The sequence below is a fragment of the Crinia signifera genome, chromosome 5, assembly GCF_055691185.1.
Source record: "Crinia signifera chromosome 5, ASM5569118v1, whole genome shotgun sequence".
Taxonomy (NCBI): Eukaryota; Metazoa; Chordata; class Amphibia; order Anura; family Myobatrachidae; genus Crinia; species Crinia signifera.
The window spans coordinates 46,502,971-46,522,224 of NC_139221.1; the positions used below are offsets into that span (position 1 = coordinate 46,502,971).

At 42.9% G+C, this 19,254-nt stretch overlaps 1 protein-coding gene across 4 annotated transcripts in view; it reads right to left on the reverse strand.

Moving 5' to 3' along the window:
- Nucleotides 1–19,254, reverse strand: part of TOX (thymocyte selection associated high mobility group box) — a 228,123-nt gene that overhangs the window by 39,698 nt on the left and 169,171 nt on the right. For all 4 annotated transcript variants that reach the window (XM_083187144.1, XM_083187142.1, XM_083187143.1 and 1 more), the window contains one exon: nt 16,453–16,731. In XM_083187144.1, coding sequence (XP_083043270.1) covers nt 16,453–16,731 — 279 coding nt within the window. The remainder of the gene's footprint in view (nt 1–16,452; nt 16,732–19,254) is intronic.

The window sequence follows — 19,254 nt, forward strand, 5'->3', positions numbered from 1 at the left end:
TTTGAATACTGTGAGGGGTGCAGTTTTTGAAATGGCATCATTTATGGGGGTGTCTCACATACAAGTCACTCAAAGTCACATCATAACTGACCTGGTCCCTAAAAAAATCAGTGTTTGAAATTTTCTTGAAAATTTGAGAATTTGCTATTCATATTTGAAGCCTCCTAGTGTCCAAAAAAATGAAAAGGAGGTTGAAATAATGATTGCAACATAAAGTAGACATATGGTCTTTGTTAGTTATTAACTATTTTGAGTGGTATGTTTATTTGTCTCACAAGCAGAAAATGTGACATTTTGCAAATTGCAAAATTTTCCATTTTTTCACGACATTTTGGTATTTTTCACAAAAAAACACAGACTGTATCGACCAAAATTTACCACTAACTTGAAGTACAATGTGTCACGAGAAAACAATCTCAAAATCACTGGGATAAGTAAAAGCAAAAAAAAGTTATCCCCACTTAAGTGAGACATGTCAGATTTGAAAAAAAGGGCTCTGTCATGAAGGCACAAACTGGCTCTGTCATGAAGGGGTTAACATTGAAGTACACACTGCATTATATACAATGAGTGAGTTAAAACAGTGTTTTCTAAAGATTATGGGGCAGATTTATTAAGCTTGGAGAAGAGATAAACTGGAGCGGAGAAAAGGTAAAAGGAGATAAAGCACAGCCAATCAGCTGTGTTTGAAAAAGACAGTTGGGAGTTGATTGGCTGGTGCTTTTTCTCCTTTTACCTTTTCTCCGATTTATCTCCAGTTTATCTCTTCTCCAAGCTTAATAAATCTGCCCCTCTGTTCTTAGGCAGTTTCCTTTTCCATGCCTTGTAGTGCAGTGATTCACAGATTTCTACATGGTACCGAGGAATCAATGGGGGAAATTTACGAAGATGGGAGTTCTATTTCCCATGGAATGTTGCTATGGGCAACCAGTCAGATATTATTATCTTCTAGAAGGTGCTAAATTAACAAGAAGTAGATTCGGATTGGTTGCCCATAGCAACATCCCATGTGAATTAGAACTCCCATCTTAGTCAAATTCCCCCAATGTGTCTGTGCAGAGTAGAGTAATGGGGCGATTTTCTAAGTGATCTCACCAGATCGCTTAGAAAATGCCCCTACATCGCTCCGTGTATAGGGACCATAGTGATAGCCAGGCGCAGTCCTCACATCACTATTGCCCAGTGATTGAGGACTGGTCAGGACTAATGTTCTCACTGGAGAACACTGGCCCTGACAGATCATTATGCACACATTGCTGTGCAGTGCTGTGTGCTGAGCTATTGGATTTAGCATCTAGCAACAGTCAGCCAAGAAATTGTGTAATTCATGAGTGTCCTGGTTTAATGGGACAGTATAGAATGTCTCACTATTGGCAACCTCTACACTTATCTCTCTGAAGGTTTGATATACAGATAGAGCCATCCTAATCTAGCCCTTTAATAGGATTAAGTGAGCCAGAGCTGTCAGACTTAATCCTATCCTACTGTATTGTTCTATGTATTGTATTGCAGCTGAGAACACTAGGCCTCAGTGAGCCATGGCTAGCTGAAGAAGGTTCCATCTCTATATAGCCCTTTCACTGAAATAGTTAACGCATACATGCCGACTTTATAATTCTCCTCTCCAGGAGAAGCCCCGTAGAAGAGTGAAAGGAGGGTGGGATGTGGCTTAGTTTTGGGGGCGGGGCAATACTGACATCACCAAGCCCCGTCCCCATGACAGACAGCTGCATTCATTCGCGGGTCCATGGGTGGGGAGTAGGGTGGCCAATCCCGAGATCGGGATCGGTGGGATCCCGGGATTTGGCCCCCAAAACACCGGGATTTCAATCCCGGGATTGGAGTTTCCAATCCCGGGATTTCGGGATTAGACTGCGCATGCGCGCAGTCTAATGCCGGGCAGCGTCTGAGCATCGCTCAGATGCTGCTGACTTCTCCCGGCAGCACTACGCAGCGTGACCACTCAGCGTGAGATCAGAGGTCACGCTGCGCAGGAAGAGGTCGCGCCCGGCATTGTGATGCCGCACCGCCCGGCCAGCCAGTGCGCCCACCCAGCCAGCCAGCGCGCCCAGCCAGCCAGCGCGCCCGCCCAGTTAGTGTGCCTACCCGCCCGCCCAGCCAGTGTGCCTGCCCGCCCGCCCAGCCAGTGTGCCTGCCCGCCCAGCCAGTGTGCCTACCCGCCCGCCCACCCGCCCAGCCAGTGTGCCTACCCGCAAGCCCAGCCAGTGTGCCTACCCAGCCAGCCAGCGCATCCACCCGCCCACCCAGCCAGTACGCACCCAGCGTCATTGACGACCCGTCCCCCCACCAGGCAAACCCTCAAAATGTAAGTGATTGTGGGGCAGTCTTTTTATTAGGAAAGCCAATCCCGGGATCCCGGGAATCCCGGGGTTGAGCATTTTTCAATCCCGAATCCCGGGAATGAAAAAATGCCCCGGGATTGGCTTCCCTAGTGGGGAGGGGCTAAAATGATGCGAAATTACGCGATTCACGTCATTTTAGCCCCGCCCCCTCCTCGCAGACTCGTGAAATTCTGCGTTTTATACCGTGGGGAAGAGGGGAGTGTGGGGCTGTGGCATAATGCGGGAGACTTGCCCACCTTCCCAGGGGGCCGGGAGGGGGACCCGAATTGCGGGACCCTCCCGGCCATTCTGGGAGGGTAGCCAAGTATGAGATAACGTGTGTGTGTATGCGCATTACCTTATAAACCAGGAGCACCTTCAACAAATAAAGTGAGGAAACAAAATCATTTGAACCAGCTTCAAAGTTTCTTGTATTGTTTAAATATTGCCGGTGTGGTCCTAGAACATAACCATATGTTTTACACTCTACGATACATTAGCTCCAAATAGCATTTAATGAAATGACAGTAAGTTATTACGCTTTTAGGGTTAAATAGATTTAAAAAATATGACAAATAAAATGAAACAATTTGGAGACAAAGAGATATGAGGGGAAAAAAAGGAACTATTATAAATTTCATTTTTCCCCTGAAAGACTACATTTTAGCTAAGCGTGTGTAAGTCATTACTGCAATAATTACACATATGACTGGAGAATTGGAAATGAACATTCAGCATGCACTAAGCTAAAATGTTACTGAAAGTTTTAACACTGATGCAATGAATAACTTTACCAGAGAAATACATTTGTGCACGTGATAACGATTTGAGAACAACGATGTTGAAATGCCTTATTTACACGGAAATAGGGATTCTATTTGCCAACACACAAAGGTAATTCTACCGGACATATGATGCCTGGAGAAAAATATAAATGTATTATCTAATTACAAACTATTAACATTCACGTTAAGAATTCGTTTTTTGCTTGTTTTTAGTTTCTGGTCACATACCCTGTAAGTATATTTTCTAGTAGTGTGGCTCCAAGTGTAATGATCTATATTTTACGATGAATACACTTATTTAGTACCAAGTTCCAAAAAGTTTGATAATGGTCTGCAGATGTCATTAATATGTCATCGTGTTTATATTTAACATTTCACAAAAATTATTTTACTTATCATCAGTTAAAAAACAAAATTCTACCTCTGTCAAATTCCGGAACCGCCCACATGACCCATCCAGCACTGTATAGTCCATATGGGGGTGGATCATTAGGTCGACCATTATTGGACGAAAATGAAAAGGACAGCGCGTCAAAAATGTCGACATGAAATGGGGTTGACACAGTAAAAAGTCGACATGAGTTTTAAAAAAAATGTCTATGTCAAAATCTGCCAACATCGACAGCGTATAAAAGTACTGCTGTCCATGTTAGTGGTTCCCTGCGCTCAGCAAACTATTATATTCTAGCTTTATACCAACTTGTATCGTGAAGTAAGAGCAAGTAGGTTTAACCCCTTGAGTGGTGGGTTTTGCTAGAATAGGACAAACCTACCAGGGCAGGTTTGTCCTACGCCAGCAAAACTTACCACAGAGCTGGGGGCCACACCCCGTCTCCCCTCCTCCTGTCGCTCCCCCTCTGCTCCGGTGATCATACTCTGGAGCTTCTGGGCCCTGCCGCTGCCCCATTAGCCGATCATAACAGGTTACAGGTTTGGGGATGTTCAGGACGACTCAGGAGGTCTTGGGTGCCCAAATTCCAGAGTCCCCCCGAGCCACACCGAACGTCCCCGAGCCTGCCGCCTGCTTACTAAAACTCATGGTGGCGGGGGGCAGGGGAGCTCCGGCGTACAATCGCCGGAGAGGTGAGGGGGAGCGATGGGAGGGGAGAGCAGCCACTGGGAGGATGCCTGGACAGCTGCAGGCACCACTGGGGCACACCTTCATCTTACTGATATTTTCTGGGACATCCCGCTGTGGCAGCGCAGCTGAGCCCAGAAAATTTCCAGGCATAGGACTCAAGTGGTTAAAAAACAATCATGAAAAACTCTCGTCTACCTTTTCCTGTGACGACCATTTTCATATTGACCTTCTGCTTGTGTCTACCTTTTGTCAACCTTAACCATATTGACATGTGACCAACCACTCTTTTGACCTAGTCACTGTCGAACATTCTACCGAATCCTGTCTACACATATCTTCATCTTAACGCTCTTCACTTTCACATCCTCCTGACCATTTGACAACATTGCTGCGTGACCACATCAAACAGCCCACCAAGAACCTTGCGATCTGGTGGACAATTATATAATAGATAACTCCTAGCCTATCTCCCTATAAATTGGAAGCTTGTGAGCAGGGCCTTCCTACCTCTATCAATGTTTATTACACAGTTACACAGTTTTGTTTCATTACTATTGTATCCATTTGTAAAGTGCAACACAATCTGCGGAGCTATATATATATAACTAATAATAATAAAAATAATAACATATATATGTATATAACGGTCCCTTGGGAATGTTACTGTTACAATATCTAAGCACCCCAAGCTCCTTAGACACCAGGAAGAAGATGCTGGCTAATGGAAGTATTGGCATTCGCTGACTTTACAAAAAAGCAAACCCTCTTACCCAAAATAAATTCAAACGTTTCATTAATTTGCTTTGGGAGGATCATAAGACACAGGAACCATGTAAACAATGCTAACATCCTGCTGAATAAGTAACAAGAGGCTCAGAATTGCATAGTAGTATTGTGGGTGATAATCGGGATTCATGATAAATCAAGAATTTGGGAAAGAAAATGTAATTTCTTCAGTTTATACTCAGGGGCGTAACTAGAGGCCCCATAGCAAAAGTTACTAAGGGCCCCCTATTTAGCAACTGATGGTAATAAATGTATATACTTTAGCAGATATAACTTACACTGTAAAGATGGGCCCCCTTCAGCTCTGGGCCCCATAGCAGCTGCACCCCTTGCACCTATGGTAGTTACGCCCTTGGGCGTACTGGTCAGAAATAACCCTTTCATTGGAGGCACAAGTGGTATATTGGTTATATGCTTAACTGTTATAAAAATAAATGATCAGTGCAGAACAGTTGTAGACTATCCTACATACAGTAGGTACTGTAGGTTGAGATATTTGTCATGTCTGAGATAAAAGTAATGTAATCTAGTTTGTGAAAAACACATTCCGAAGATCCAAACAGTTTTCATTTCAGATCTTTTTAGGATTATATTTTTTAACCAAAGAATTCAGCTCCAGTTCCGCAGCAAAAGCTTCTCAGCGAGAACATCAACCATATACGCACATTGATTGACAAATGCGAGCGTTTGGCAATAAAGTGTACATTGAGAGGAAATAATCACATTTCATGCATTTGTATAAAGCGGGATCATCTTTCACTCCCGGGGGCTTATAAACACATTGTGGTGAAAAAAAGAAGAAGAAAAGATTTGGATGTGTGAATTTATCAATCTTATCACTGTAAAAGCGTTTAGAGAAAAAAGGAGGTGACTCTAGCAACCAATCCGATTCTATCTATCACTTCTTAACTGCATCCTAGAAAATGATAGAATCTGATTGGTTGCAATGGGCATCATCACCTTTTTTTTTTATTTTCATTTTTAAAAGCTTCAGTAAATTTACCCCTAGTTGGGGAGATGTAGAATTTGCAGAGGGATTGTAGATTTAGGAGTGAAATGTCCAAACTAAAATCTAAATTGCAGTGTAAATATAAAGCTGTCCAGCATTTGTGGGCTACGTGCCCTGCATTAAAATAATAATAATAATAATAAAAAATATTTGCACCCCTTACTCTGCAACATGGTTTGGGGTGCCGGACGGGTCCTGACAGTCATTATCCCGACGTCAGGATCCCGACAGTCAAAACCCCAACACTCGGGGTCCCGACGGCCACCGGATATTCTCCCTTGTGGGGGTCCACGACCCCCATAGAGGGAGAATAGAACCTGTGGTGAGCATAGCGAACCGCCGTGCCCGCAAGGGGCTTTGTTATGCTCGCCATGCTGTCTGAGTCCGGCCAGTCGGGATCCTGGCGTCGAGCTTATGACTGTCGGGATCCCGACTGCCGGAACCATATACCACACCCCATGTACAGGTTCAAAGTTACTTGTTCTTTTTTGCATATATTCCTTTATTATTCTTTAGTATTTTCCAGTGGTCTCCACCCTTAATTGAGTGTGTGCTACTCGACACAAAATAAACCTCCTGAAGAGCTTCTAAAATTTTAGAAAAAAAAATCTGGATCATTACTGAAAATTGCCCCTGACACAATATGCAGTACACCATAATGACGCTGACACATTATGCCCCAAAGTAAGACTACTAATTAATTCTAATGACCTGCTCATTGCCATCGGTACAATGCTCATTGCCAGGGACCAATACTCATTGCCAAGCGGGCAATGCTCATTTTCAGGAGTGCAATGCTCATTGCCAGGGGGTTATATAGTATAAGATGCAGCTTTGCTGAAAACTGCATCTTTCTCCTTGTGGCATCAGTGCTAAGTGCTCCTGGCACTTCTGGTTCATGCTGTAAAGCTGTGCTCCCTGTCAGAAGCTAGAAGTGAAATATGACTTCTAGCGTCTGTATCCTCTGAAACTGAGAAGTTGTACAGGTGGGTGGTCAGGTGGAGGGGTGGTACCAGTGGGTAGGCGGAGTAGTGGTCAAGCTACCCATATTGCTGCGTGAGCTACCAGTAGCTTGCGAGCGATGGGTTGGTGACCACTGACATGTGCTTTATATGTAAGGTGATAATACCATTATTTACATCAGATTAATATTTGCAGTGACATCTAGATGCTATGCTGCACTGTCAATGGAATTGTATCCTAATCAATCCAAAGGGAATGTCTTATTCTACCTGGGGACTCTTAAGACCCAGGATCATCTCCAGTGTTGAGCACAGTCTGCCAGCAGAGGAGGTTTGTGTATCTGTGTTACACCTGTAGATGCTGTACAATGTAGCAGTGTGAAAGGAAACACTTATTATTGTACTGGAAATGTTATAGCAATGTCGGCGATGATCTTAGAACACAGCCGTGAAATTACTGATGCAATGCTTGATACATAATAAGGGTTTCTATAGAGAAGTACAGTATGGGGGCTTAATTGCTTGTAATTACAAGGTGAATCTAAAGATCAAAGCAGAAAAAAAACACCAGACATTAATTAGTCTTGATAAATAGGTTCTAAATTATAAAATGATCAATAATATTTTAAACTTCAAGAAATAAATTTCTGATTTATCATAAATGATTAAATAAAAACATTTATAGATGAACAGGGAACATTTTCTCTCTTGCAGTACAAGCCTTGAGTCATGAGGATCCATGAGACTTGAGTGACGTTATATCAGACAGTTCAGCCGGCACAGCTGGGATCCTGGAAAGTTAGCAATACTTGCCTACTTGTTGAAAATGCATTTGAGGGAGATGGTGAAAGCAACACCCATGAGCGCCACATTGAGGTTGGCGTGTAATGCTCCGCCTGAGAAGCATGTCATTATATTGACTTACACCCACATATAAACGAGCCTCAAAGCTGTTGCATAGTTTGGCCATTAGATACCTTATCTGAAAATGCCATAGGCACCAATGGGGTAAATGTATTAAGCCTGGTAATGTGTTAAGTTGGTGATAAATTGTACGGTGATAACACACTATCCAAATCTATACATCATTTTTCAAACACAGCCTTATAACCAATGCAGGGAAATAGCTCTAATGACCCCAATTGAATGTATATAACTTTTTTATTTCTCTGTGTTAATAATGGAGGTAAGGTGCAATAAGGGAGATTGCTAAACTCTTCAAGGAGTACTCACTGACACTTTTTAAAGATTCACATGTGGAGCTAATTGTTTTATTGGTGTTTCTATGAGGAGACCCTCATATTTACACATTAGGGGTAATGTGGGAGATCCAGTCCAGGTTTTAGAGCAGCAGCAGGACAATTAGATCCAGTCAGGGTTTCCTAAACTGATCTGAGCAAGATTTGGCTGATTAGATGCACCTGTGGCTTCCTGCTATATGTGTCTCCAGGGCAGGAGGTCATTGCTCCCAATGCTAAAAAGCGGCTGGGTGATAGGCCGGTAATGTAATATTACTTTAGGTGCTTTGGAATGTACCCTGACTGCGAAATCTGTGGAAAACCCTGTGATGCTGTACCCTTGTTTGCCGAGCTGTTAACCTGGTATGCTGTTTATCCACTACAAAATAAAGACCGAGACTTCATCTATATCCAATGCACAGTATGTGATTCTTTGTCACTTTATAGATCGATAGATAGATAGATAGATAGATAGATAGATAGATAGATATCCATCTCAGTTCACAAGTGTCTTTTAATGGTGTAGGAAAATATACTCGCTGACAGATTGGCTATCTTCAGAATTTCTCTAATGGAAAGACCCACACTTTTAAGGGATATTATGGTCTGTCTTCCTCTGTTAATTGTGTTTTTTGCTATTATGATAGCAATATGTTACTTCCTGTTGTGCATTATTGTCCAAGTAATGCTTCAGAGGGTGTAATAGCAGTCTGTTCCAGAACTGCTTTTATGCAGAAGGGAGGGTTGCAATCAAGTAATGTACAGAAGTTAGGACAGCTGTACTGCTTGCATTCATTTTCAAGGCTTAATTTACTTCCATTGCTGCATAATAGCGGGAAGTTCTTTGGCGATTACTTTGAACTCTGAATTATATATTGTTTTCCAGTTTTTGCTTAAAAATGTTTTTCTTACCTCTAATAGTTTAAAGATCAACTCTGTATGACTTCAGGTTATTCATTAGACTGGAATGACTTAATAAAAACCTGAAATATAACATTTTGACCAGTAATGAACATATTGGATGAAATGTAATAGGATGAGAGATTCAGAAAGTGAGAGATTTAGTGAGAAATCTCCAGTGTTTTTTAAAGCGGCAATCATTTACACTGCAGAATCAAACTGGTTTTGCAGTGTAAATGATTGCCGCTTTAAAAAACACTGGAGATTTCTCACCAAATCTCTCACTTTCTGAATCTCTCATCCTATTAAATCTCACCCATTGTGTCTCACTACATTACCATATTCTCCCCATAATACACCTACTATGAGTTTTAAAATGTGATCTCAATGATCTTCAACTTTACAATATATTATATATTTTAAGTGATTCATTGTCTCCTCAAGTCAGACCCATACTATATATTACTGACCCGTGAAATTCCTATTTACCCACTGCTATTGCCCACCAGTGATTATTTCATGCAATCATTAGCAGTCTATACCCTTTTATACCTAACCGCCTACTCCGCTCCCATGTTCCAACAACCATTAAGACCCATCATCAGGCAGCAGTCTATGGACTGATAAAAATCCCTATTTTTAGGTTCACCAGGCAAAGGTCTCTATAGAACATAAGGAATACACACACTGTAATAACAGGGTACATGTTTCACTGTACTAGCGACTTACTTTGAGAAAATATTTAATGAAGACACAGTTAGGAAGATGCAACCAATCAGCTTATGTCATTTATCTAGCACAGTCTTTGAAACATAGTTGCCTAGCCCCCTGCATTCTGCAGGAGACTCCTCAAAATAGTAGCAATCTCCCTGACTCCCTGAACAATCTATCAATCTCCCTGATTGTACCTTACAGACATTGGCATATATTCAATGCCGTGGGCGAGCGGTGACTGCGAGCAGGACTTTTTGCTCACAGTCACCGTTCACCCTATCAGTATTCAACTGACCCCCCTCATTCGCAAATTCCCCCTCGCTGCGTTTTTTGAGCGAGGGGGAATTTGCGAATGTGCCTCCAAAAGCTGCGAGAGCCGAGGCTAATTACAGCGAGTTTGCTGCACTAGCCGCGGCTCTCGCAGTTTAGGGGAATCCTCGCCGTTCTGTGACTGTGAGGATTCCCCCGGAACGTTGCATAGTGCGAGCGGCCGGCGCGGGGGTTAAACTGCGAGGATCACTGGTTTTCTGTGATCCTCGCAGTTTAACCCCCTCGCCGGCCGCTCGCACCGGCATTGAATACTGCACATTATGTGGCTGTTAAATTTTTTGGGAAAAAAAAGGAAAAGAAACCAGATATCTACTGTATACATTTAAATAGAATCATCAATGGCATTTCCTTTCATTGTTTATAATGCGCATTGATCAATATGGCTACATGCATTTTGAATAAGGTTTCTTGTGGCCGCTGATATGTAACCACTTATAAAATACAATACATGAACAAGCCATGGCTTGTATCAGTGTCTTCAACAAGTACTGCAGGTTTAACTAACTGCTTTGGGGCTCATGTACATTCGGATGTAAAGGTGCATACACACTGTACAATTTTTTTTACCAATTTCGTTGAAAGACATTGATGACGAATTTTCCTTGAACCTAGTGTCCTGGACCAAAGATGTTGACAAAAGATGAAAGATCTAGCTATAGTTTATAGGCTTTTTCCGAAAGATATCCAAATTGACATAGCTCCCAACTTTTTCAATTGAAGAATAGGGACAGTCGTGTGGCTTCGCCGCTCGAGCGCCCGAAAAGGGCACGGCTCATGCAAATGAGGGCACGGCTCATGCAAATTAGATCACGCCTCCATTTTTGGCCACTGCGCCGCTGAATAAACGCTGTGCGCATGCACACAGCATCTATTTTGTCATATTGGGGGGGGGGCTCCCAACTGCCCCCCCACAGCAGGACACGGGCAACGATCTCTCTTCCAGGCTTAATACTGTACATCTCCGCTTCAGCCAGGTACTGAGTTTAAAGGTCCATACACACTGGGCGACTATGCCCAGCGTGTATGGACAGCAATGATCATTTACATCGCTGGGAGCAAAGCCGCTCAATGCATACACACTGAGTGGCGCCGAAGGAGGGGGGAGGACGGCTTTGCATAGCGCAGCGCTATGCAAATCTGTCCTCCATCTGCTGGTATAACCAGCAGATGAGTGGCTTTCCCGGCGATGTTGCGGGAGTGTGCAGCAGCGCTCACAACTCATCACCGGGGCATACACACTGCGCAGCTTTGAGCTGAAAGCCACTCCAACCTGCTGTTTTGAGCGAATTTCAGCTCAAAGTCGCCCAGTGTGTATGGGCCTTTACAACTGCATTTCCCAAAATCTATTTAGACCAACAGTTTTCAGAATACACAAATGTATCAGCAGGCTGATCATTACTAGGAGTAATTGTAAAATAAAAATCCTTGTAGACAACAGTCTGAAAAGCAGAATCTTCTGACCTAAAATACTGAAGTAAATAACCGTCCATGTAACATTTGTTCTGAGTTGTATCTGAGGACGTAGTATCGCCTCAGGATGTGTGCAGGCTTCAACTTAGTTTTACATTGACATTGCTCTGTATTGGGGTTGGCACTAAACTCTTGGTAAATACATGCCTAACGCTGCAATGTTGTGGGAGAAATATGTTTGTTCAAGCATATGCATTTTGTATTTAGCTTTGAGGGTCTCAAATCTTGTTACTTCATACCCTGCAGTCTTTCAATTACTTTCTAAAGGTTCTTGCAGTCATATTTTTCCTTGGCTATGTTTAATCATAAGCACAAGCTTCTGTGTCCTTTACTGAGTTAGCATTCCGGCATGACATATGGCAGAGACATAAGTTATTTACCATAGTAGCGCAGGAAGAATGCTATAATTGCAGTGAAAATTAGTGCAATTGTGCAGAAAATACTGCAGGGAGGGAACGCTCATGGAGAATGTCACACTGTTTGGATAGCAGAAAACTAATTAAAAATATGATATTTTAACAGTCTTAGATATATCAGATCACTGTACATAGAGGAGAGTAATCTAAAAAATGCTGTAGACTAATGGACGACTGAAAAGTGAATATTATAAATAATGTAGTTGTTTAGCTAAGGTGAAGCAATGTTGGCTTGTTTCCTCAACCGGTATGATTAATTGAGGTAAAATCCTGTGAATACAGTTACTTTTCAGACTATGTAATTTCTCAGTCAGCTTCACATTTACTGTGTCTTCATTACAGCTTGTAGCTTCATTTAGATTTGGTTACCTATATATTTTTTAAAGTGACATGCAGTCAGGTTGAATAAGAATATATGGATTTTGTTTTCTCTGAATGGATAAGGGCCCTTATTCAGATCTGATCGCAGTACAAATTTGTTCTCATAATGGGCAAAACCATGTGCTCTGCAGGTGGGGCTGATGTAACATGTGCAGAGAGAGTTAGATTTGTGTGAGTTATTTTGTTTCTGTGCAGGGTAAATACTGGCTGCATTATTTTTACACTGCAATTTAGATTTCAATTTCAACACCCAAATGTAAATCTCTCTGCATATGTTACATCTGCCCCACCTGCAGTGCAGCATGGTTTTACCCATTTTGAGAACTGAATAAGGGCCAAGATGTACCAAGCATGGCATTTTGACAATGATACATCCTAGTCTGGATTGCACCATAGGGCGGTATTCAATGTTCGATTCCGACTGTCGGAACATTTCCAACAGTCGGAATCACGGCCAATCCGATGTCAATTCGACTGTCGGTATACACTTGCATTTGGTTGAAAACAGCCACGGATTCGACAATCTGTTTTCGATCATGCAGATTCAACTTTTTAGAAAGTCGGTTCTGACAAGCCTCAATGTGGTCAGAAACAGTCGCTTTAAATAGATTTATGCCGAAGTTTCAGGCTTTTGGAAATATTGGCATGCATTCAGTACCCCCCATAGCGGTGTATAGTAATGGAGTATGCATGTACAATTGCAAATAAAATATAAAGGACAGCTATTTCAATAAGAGCAACATGCGGACTTCCAGGTTAATAACCTGGCAGTCCCTTTGCTCATGCACAGATGCCAGACCGCACATATAGAAGCCTCTGCAGACACTGGGAGTATCTGTCTCGTGAAATTATGTGGAAAAAAGCCCATAGGCTTCTATAGATGACGTGTACAAGCTCCATAGAGATTAGCTTCCAGAAGTTTTGTACAGTGCCTCCGGAAAGTATTCACAGCGCTTCACTTTTTTACATTTGGTTATTCAGTGGTCGAAGTGGAAATCTTAAAGTGGGGGTATGGAGTTAAGAAGCACATTATTCTGGAGACCACTCAAAAGGAGGCATGTCCTTAAGTGTAATGTACCGCACCATATACCCCTTATACAACACAAAAGTAGGATCCCTTATGCTATCTAGTACTTGTGCTCCTTACAGACTGGAATGCCCATTACACATTATGTCACACACATAATGCTCATTACACATTATACCGCACACCATAATGCCCGTTACACATTATGCCGCACACCATAATGCCCATTATACCGCACAACATAATGCTCATTATACATTATCTCACACACCATAATGCCCACTACACATAATGCCACACCATAATGCCCATTACACATAATAACACATACCATAGTGCCCATTACACATAATGTCACACGCTGCAATGCCCATTACACATAATTCCACACACCATAGTGCCCATTACACATAATGCCATAAACCAAAGTACCTATTACACATAATACCACACACCAAAATGCTCATTACACATTATGACACACCAGAGTTCTTGGCCCCCCTCAACCCTCAATGGGCTCAGTTCTTACCCCCTTCAGTAATTTCAGTTCTTTACTAACTCAGTAGGTTGAGTTTCTTGCACTTCTCTTCTACCTCCTTAGGTTTGGTGGTCAGTCTAGGGGATAGGGCCACCTTAATGGTGTTCTGGTAGACACCAGGGACAGGCTTTGCTGGGGCCCTCAGAAGACAGTGTCCCCCCAGCAGCAGTTGGCGGTCATGCCTGGCGTGCTCCCGTACCCAGCCCTTCAGGTGCTTCTCCTGCTGCAGAAGCAGGGTGACGGCAGTTCTGCTCAGGCTTCTGTTTTCATTTTTCAGCTCCCTCATCTTCTCAACCAGGCGGGTGATGCGATCCTGCTTGATTTTCACGTTAATGAGTGAGAACGTGGCCAGGTGCTGTACCGGCTGCCAGCATCCTGTAATGTCTGTGGCTTCTCCTTGAAGAGGGGAGCCCTGTAGCCTGGCGGCAGGTAAAAAATGCAGAAGGCTGGCAGTATCCGCTGTAGCCGATGGTGGACATGTTGGTGTAGATGGCATGGTCCCTGTACTTGACGCCACCACACACCACATACAGAGTAGTGGCGGGTGGCAGGAGAGTGGTGCTGTCTCATAGTGTGCCCACAACGGCACATATGTTTTTGCAAATGTATTAAAAATAAATAAAAACTAAGAAATCACATGTACATAAATATTCACAGCCTTTGCTCAATACTTTGTTGATGCATCTTTTGCCGCAATTAAAGCATAACGTTTTTTTGAATGTGCCACAAGCTTGGCACATCTATCTTTGGTCAGTTTTGTGCATTCCTCTTTGCAGCACATTCCTCTCCAACAAGTTGGATGGGAACCTTCGGTGCACAGCCATTTTCAGATCTCCCCAGAGATGTTCAATCGGATTCAAGTCTGAGCTCTGGCTGGGCCACTAATGGACATTCACAGAGTTGTCCTGAAGCCACACCTTTGAAAACTTGGCTGTGTACTTAGGGTCGTTGTCCTGCTGAAAGAGGAACCGTCGTCCCAGTCTCAGGTCAAGAGCGCTCTGGAGCAGGTTTTCATCCAGGATGTCTCTGTACAATACTGCATTTATCTTTCCCTCGATCCTGTCTCCCAGTTCCTGCCTCTGAAAAACATCCTAACAACGTGATTCTTCCACCACCATGCTTCACTGTAGGGATGGTATTGGCCTGGTGATGAGCGGTGCCTGGTTTCCTCCAAACATGACGCCTCGCATTCACGCCAAAGAGTTCAATCTTTGTCTCACCAGATCAAATAATTTAGTTTCTCATGGTCTGAGAGCCCTTCATGTGCATTTTGGCAAACTCCAGTGAGCTGCCATGTGCTTTTTACTAAGGCTTCAGGAGATTATACGGTAACATAACAAAATGTGGAAAAAAGTGAAGCACTGTTAATTCTTTCCATATACACTATATATAGGGGAATTGCAGTCAAACCTCTGAAAATGAAATGGCAGACTGAAACCTCCCATAGATAAAGTCCAAGCCCAAAGGTAAACACCATGACTGACTATATAAACATGAGGGTGATAAAGAGTGATAAATGGCCAGCCAATCAGCTCCAAATGGTCATGTCCCAGCTTGTGGTTGCAAAATAACAGCTAGGAGCCAATTGGCTTTATGTTTCTCACTCTTTATCATCACAATTATCTCTTTTAAAGGCTTAATACATCTGCCCTCTTATAACATATTAATGGACTCCATTAGTATAGGCTGATAAAGATGTATAATTCATGAAACCAAAGGTCTTTAGCTTTGTCAGAGGGAAGTAGTTATATGATTAGGGAGAGTATACCTGAATTATCTCCTTTCTATTCACACCAAAACAAAAAAACATGGACACTTTTCCGTAAAGGTTTCAAAGCTAATCTGATAATAAGATATGTATATATATTTTTTTACATTCCTTTGTGATAATGCCAGACTTTTTCCTATGTAATTGCCTTACATGGGCAATTCAATTGTTACCACCTGTGGCTGTCACTAGTGGGAACAAAACAGAGAAATTCAATTATTGCTCTGTTTAGGTGGCCATTATCCACAGGAGTGACATTTTAGGTACCCCAAAAAATATTTGAATCACCTCTACGTCCATTAGACATGTACTAAGCTACTTTATGTCGGAAATTGCTGGTCATTTTGACTACTATTTTGACTTTATAATAAATAACAATAGAACATCAAATTTTCCAACTGCTATTGAGGGAATTCGATGAGCTATATTCAGTTACATTTTTTTTTAATGGGTACTCTGGGTACTGAAACAGAGTCCAGGGGGGCCACATCAAGTATTCCATTTAATTCACTCATTTGTGATGCAGTATAGCCTCAAGATAAACCTAAACATTTATGCAGATAAAGTACCAACCAATCATCTTATACAGTACCTGCCTTTTTTCAAACACAGACTGTAACATTGTAGTTAGGCACTAATTGGCTGGCACTATATCTTGTGTAATCTTACTTAACACTTACTAACTGTTCTTATAGTATTATATACCTTTGCAGTATCATCCACTTCATCTTCATGGACTGAGCTAGATGGTGAAGGTGTGGCGGATTTACTTCCGGGTGGAGACGGGGAATTATGTGCTACAGTGTTTCCGCCGATATTCAAACCAAGCTGAGCGCTGAGTTGTGACTGGTTGATTGTAGTCAGCTGACCATGTTGCATCATAGCTGCCTGTCTGAGATCTTGAGGCTGTACTCTTGCTCTCATAGCTGCCATTTGCGTGTGAGAGTTATACTGAGTTCTCTCTGAATTTTGCAGATCCTGCAACTATAAAATGAGAATAAGGTCACCAGAAAGTAATCCAATAAACTACAGTACAGTATGTTTCATATTCAGTCATGCCGCAAAACATTTATGGGTAAATTGAGGCATTGGAACTTGTGTACTAAAAGGCTTAATTTTTATTATTACCACTTTTTTTTAGCGACATACTGGACAAATGTTCACTACAGAGATACCCCCCCCCCCACTCCCCTGGAAGGCATGAAAGTTTTACACATCCCCCTCCAGCCCCCCACACCTCCATTTGGCCTTCCACAATAGAGCAAGTTGATAGGCCAAGGGGATCTGCTGACGTGATTCTTGCTGAATTGCGTTATCATAGCCCCACCCTGTTTTCTCAGCACTGTAGGGCCACGGTCATGCGATTGTGTCGTCATGCTGCCAGATAGCCCATCTTTGTGCCGGAGGAGGTGGCAGCCAAGTCCAGGGATGTGCGGTGAATTAAATGGCTGAGGAGGCACTGGTTAGTACCAGAGACAGATTTACAACAATATATGAGCTAAAAGGGTTCATGTGGACTTTATACACAGATACAGCAGAATATACATGTGGGCATGTCCGGCGTATAAGTTAGTATGATAGGAAAGGCTCTGCCTCACTCTGCCAGACCGCACAGCAATGACCAAGTCAGTAACTATGAGTTTAAGGTGTCGGCAATCAGTACAGATGTGACTTCATATATACTTGCTGCAGTCCTAATACAATTTGCAGATTGGGAAACTAAAATGGTCCTGTAAACAATTCCTAAAAGTGGCCCCCTTTCATGCCGACATCACCTTCTACCCCCTACCATACTCATACCATCATGTCACCCTCTACCCCCTAACACACCCACACCACCAATCCATCACCCTCTATCCTCCCCTGGCCACAAGTACAGAATAGAACAAGGCTAGGACCTGGGTAGAGGGCGGTGTAAATGGGTACGCCGGGTCGGATGACCCGGCTCCCATTTACATCAATGGGGGACGTACAACCTGCAGACCACAGCGTCCGCAGGTTGGACGGGGGGCACACACAGGCTGCACTGCTGCCTGCTATACTCTGCAGACAGCAGTGGCGGCAGCGGAGGAGGTGAATGGATGCCTGTGTGCGGCATCCATTCACCTCCCAGATGACGGCTGGGGGGGTGCACGGGGGCAGCCCAGCAGCTTACCTTGGTGCTGGGCTGCCCCCCAGCACGGCGATGTATCCAGCGGGGATCACCGCGGTCCCGGCGCTTGGAGATTATGTCATCTCCAAGCGCCGCCTCCTTCTACACTGTGGGTGGGCACCGCAGTGTAAATGGAATAAATCCCAGATCCGACCCGGCTTGGTTCCTTCTTCCAAATGCCGGGTCGGATCCGGGATTTTTGGTGTAAAAGGGGTATAAGATACAGGGCCAAATGTAATAGGGTAAGAGTTTCAGAAAGTGAGAGATTTTGGGAGAGTTTTCCCATGTTTTTTTAAAGCAGCAATCAATTACATGGCAAAATCAACCTGGTTTTGCAGTGTAATTGATTGCTGCTTTAAAAAACATGGGAAAACTCTCCCAAAATCTCTCACTTTCTGAAACTCTCACCCTATTACATTTGGCCCAGAGTGCTAAATTAAAGAACTAAAAAGTACTACAGAAAGCTAATTTGCAGTAACTCTGCAATTAATATATTGGGCCAAATGTAATATGGCGTGAGAATCAGAAAGTGAGAGATTTTGAGAGAGTTTGCCCATTTTTTTAATCCTGCAATCATTTATACTGAAAAAACAGGTTGATTTACAAAAATGGGAAAACTCTCCCAAAATCTTTCACTTTCTGATTCTCACAAGCTATTAGAATAGTACCGTCCTCGTTGGTGCACTAGTCATTCACCTGGGGCAAATTGAGGAAGTGACGCTGTCTGTTTCTTTTCCACAACACTTTGGTTTATCAAATAAAGTGTAGTGTTTGTACTAGTTTCAGAATATTTTAGGGAATGGTCATATTTGGGAATAGTAACTCTTTCTTCCTTAGTCTATAAGTCGATTGTAAGCTTGCGAGCAGGTCCCTCCTACCTCTATGTCGGTTTGATTCTACCCCGTTTGTTTAATCGCTGTTGTTTCCAATTGTAAAGCGCAACGGAATATGCTGCGCTATATAAGAAACTGTAAATAAATGATAAAAGGTGATGAGCAGGAAGGGTACTACTGCTCTGAAGCAGATTCAAGATACTGTAGATAGGTTTTTATCAGCAGTACTCTTAATTGCAGGTGTCTTATGTTGTTACAACCGGATTTATTGTTACAGGGGAAACAAAGATTTACAGAGCAGTGTTCTATTTGCAGGAACTGAAGCACAGGGATTGGTGCTTGCACCGGCAATGACTGTGGCATTTAAACAGGGGCGGGGGGGGGGGGGGGGGGGGTGCAGTAAAATTTAGGGCATTTCCTGCTCATGGCTGGATCCCTCTTACAGTATAGCCTGTACTCCTCCGTCTGAGCCATTAAGGTCCTCTGACAGATATCTTTTACTGTCCTTTTTTAACTTCTCCT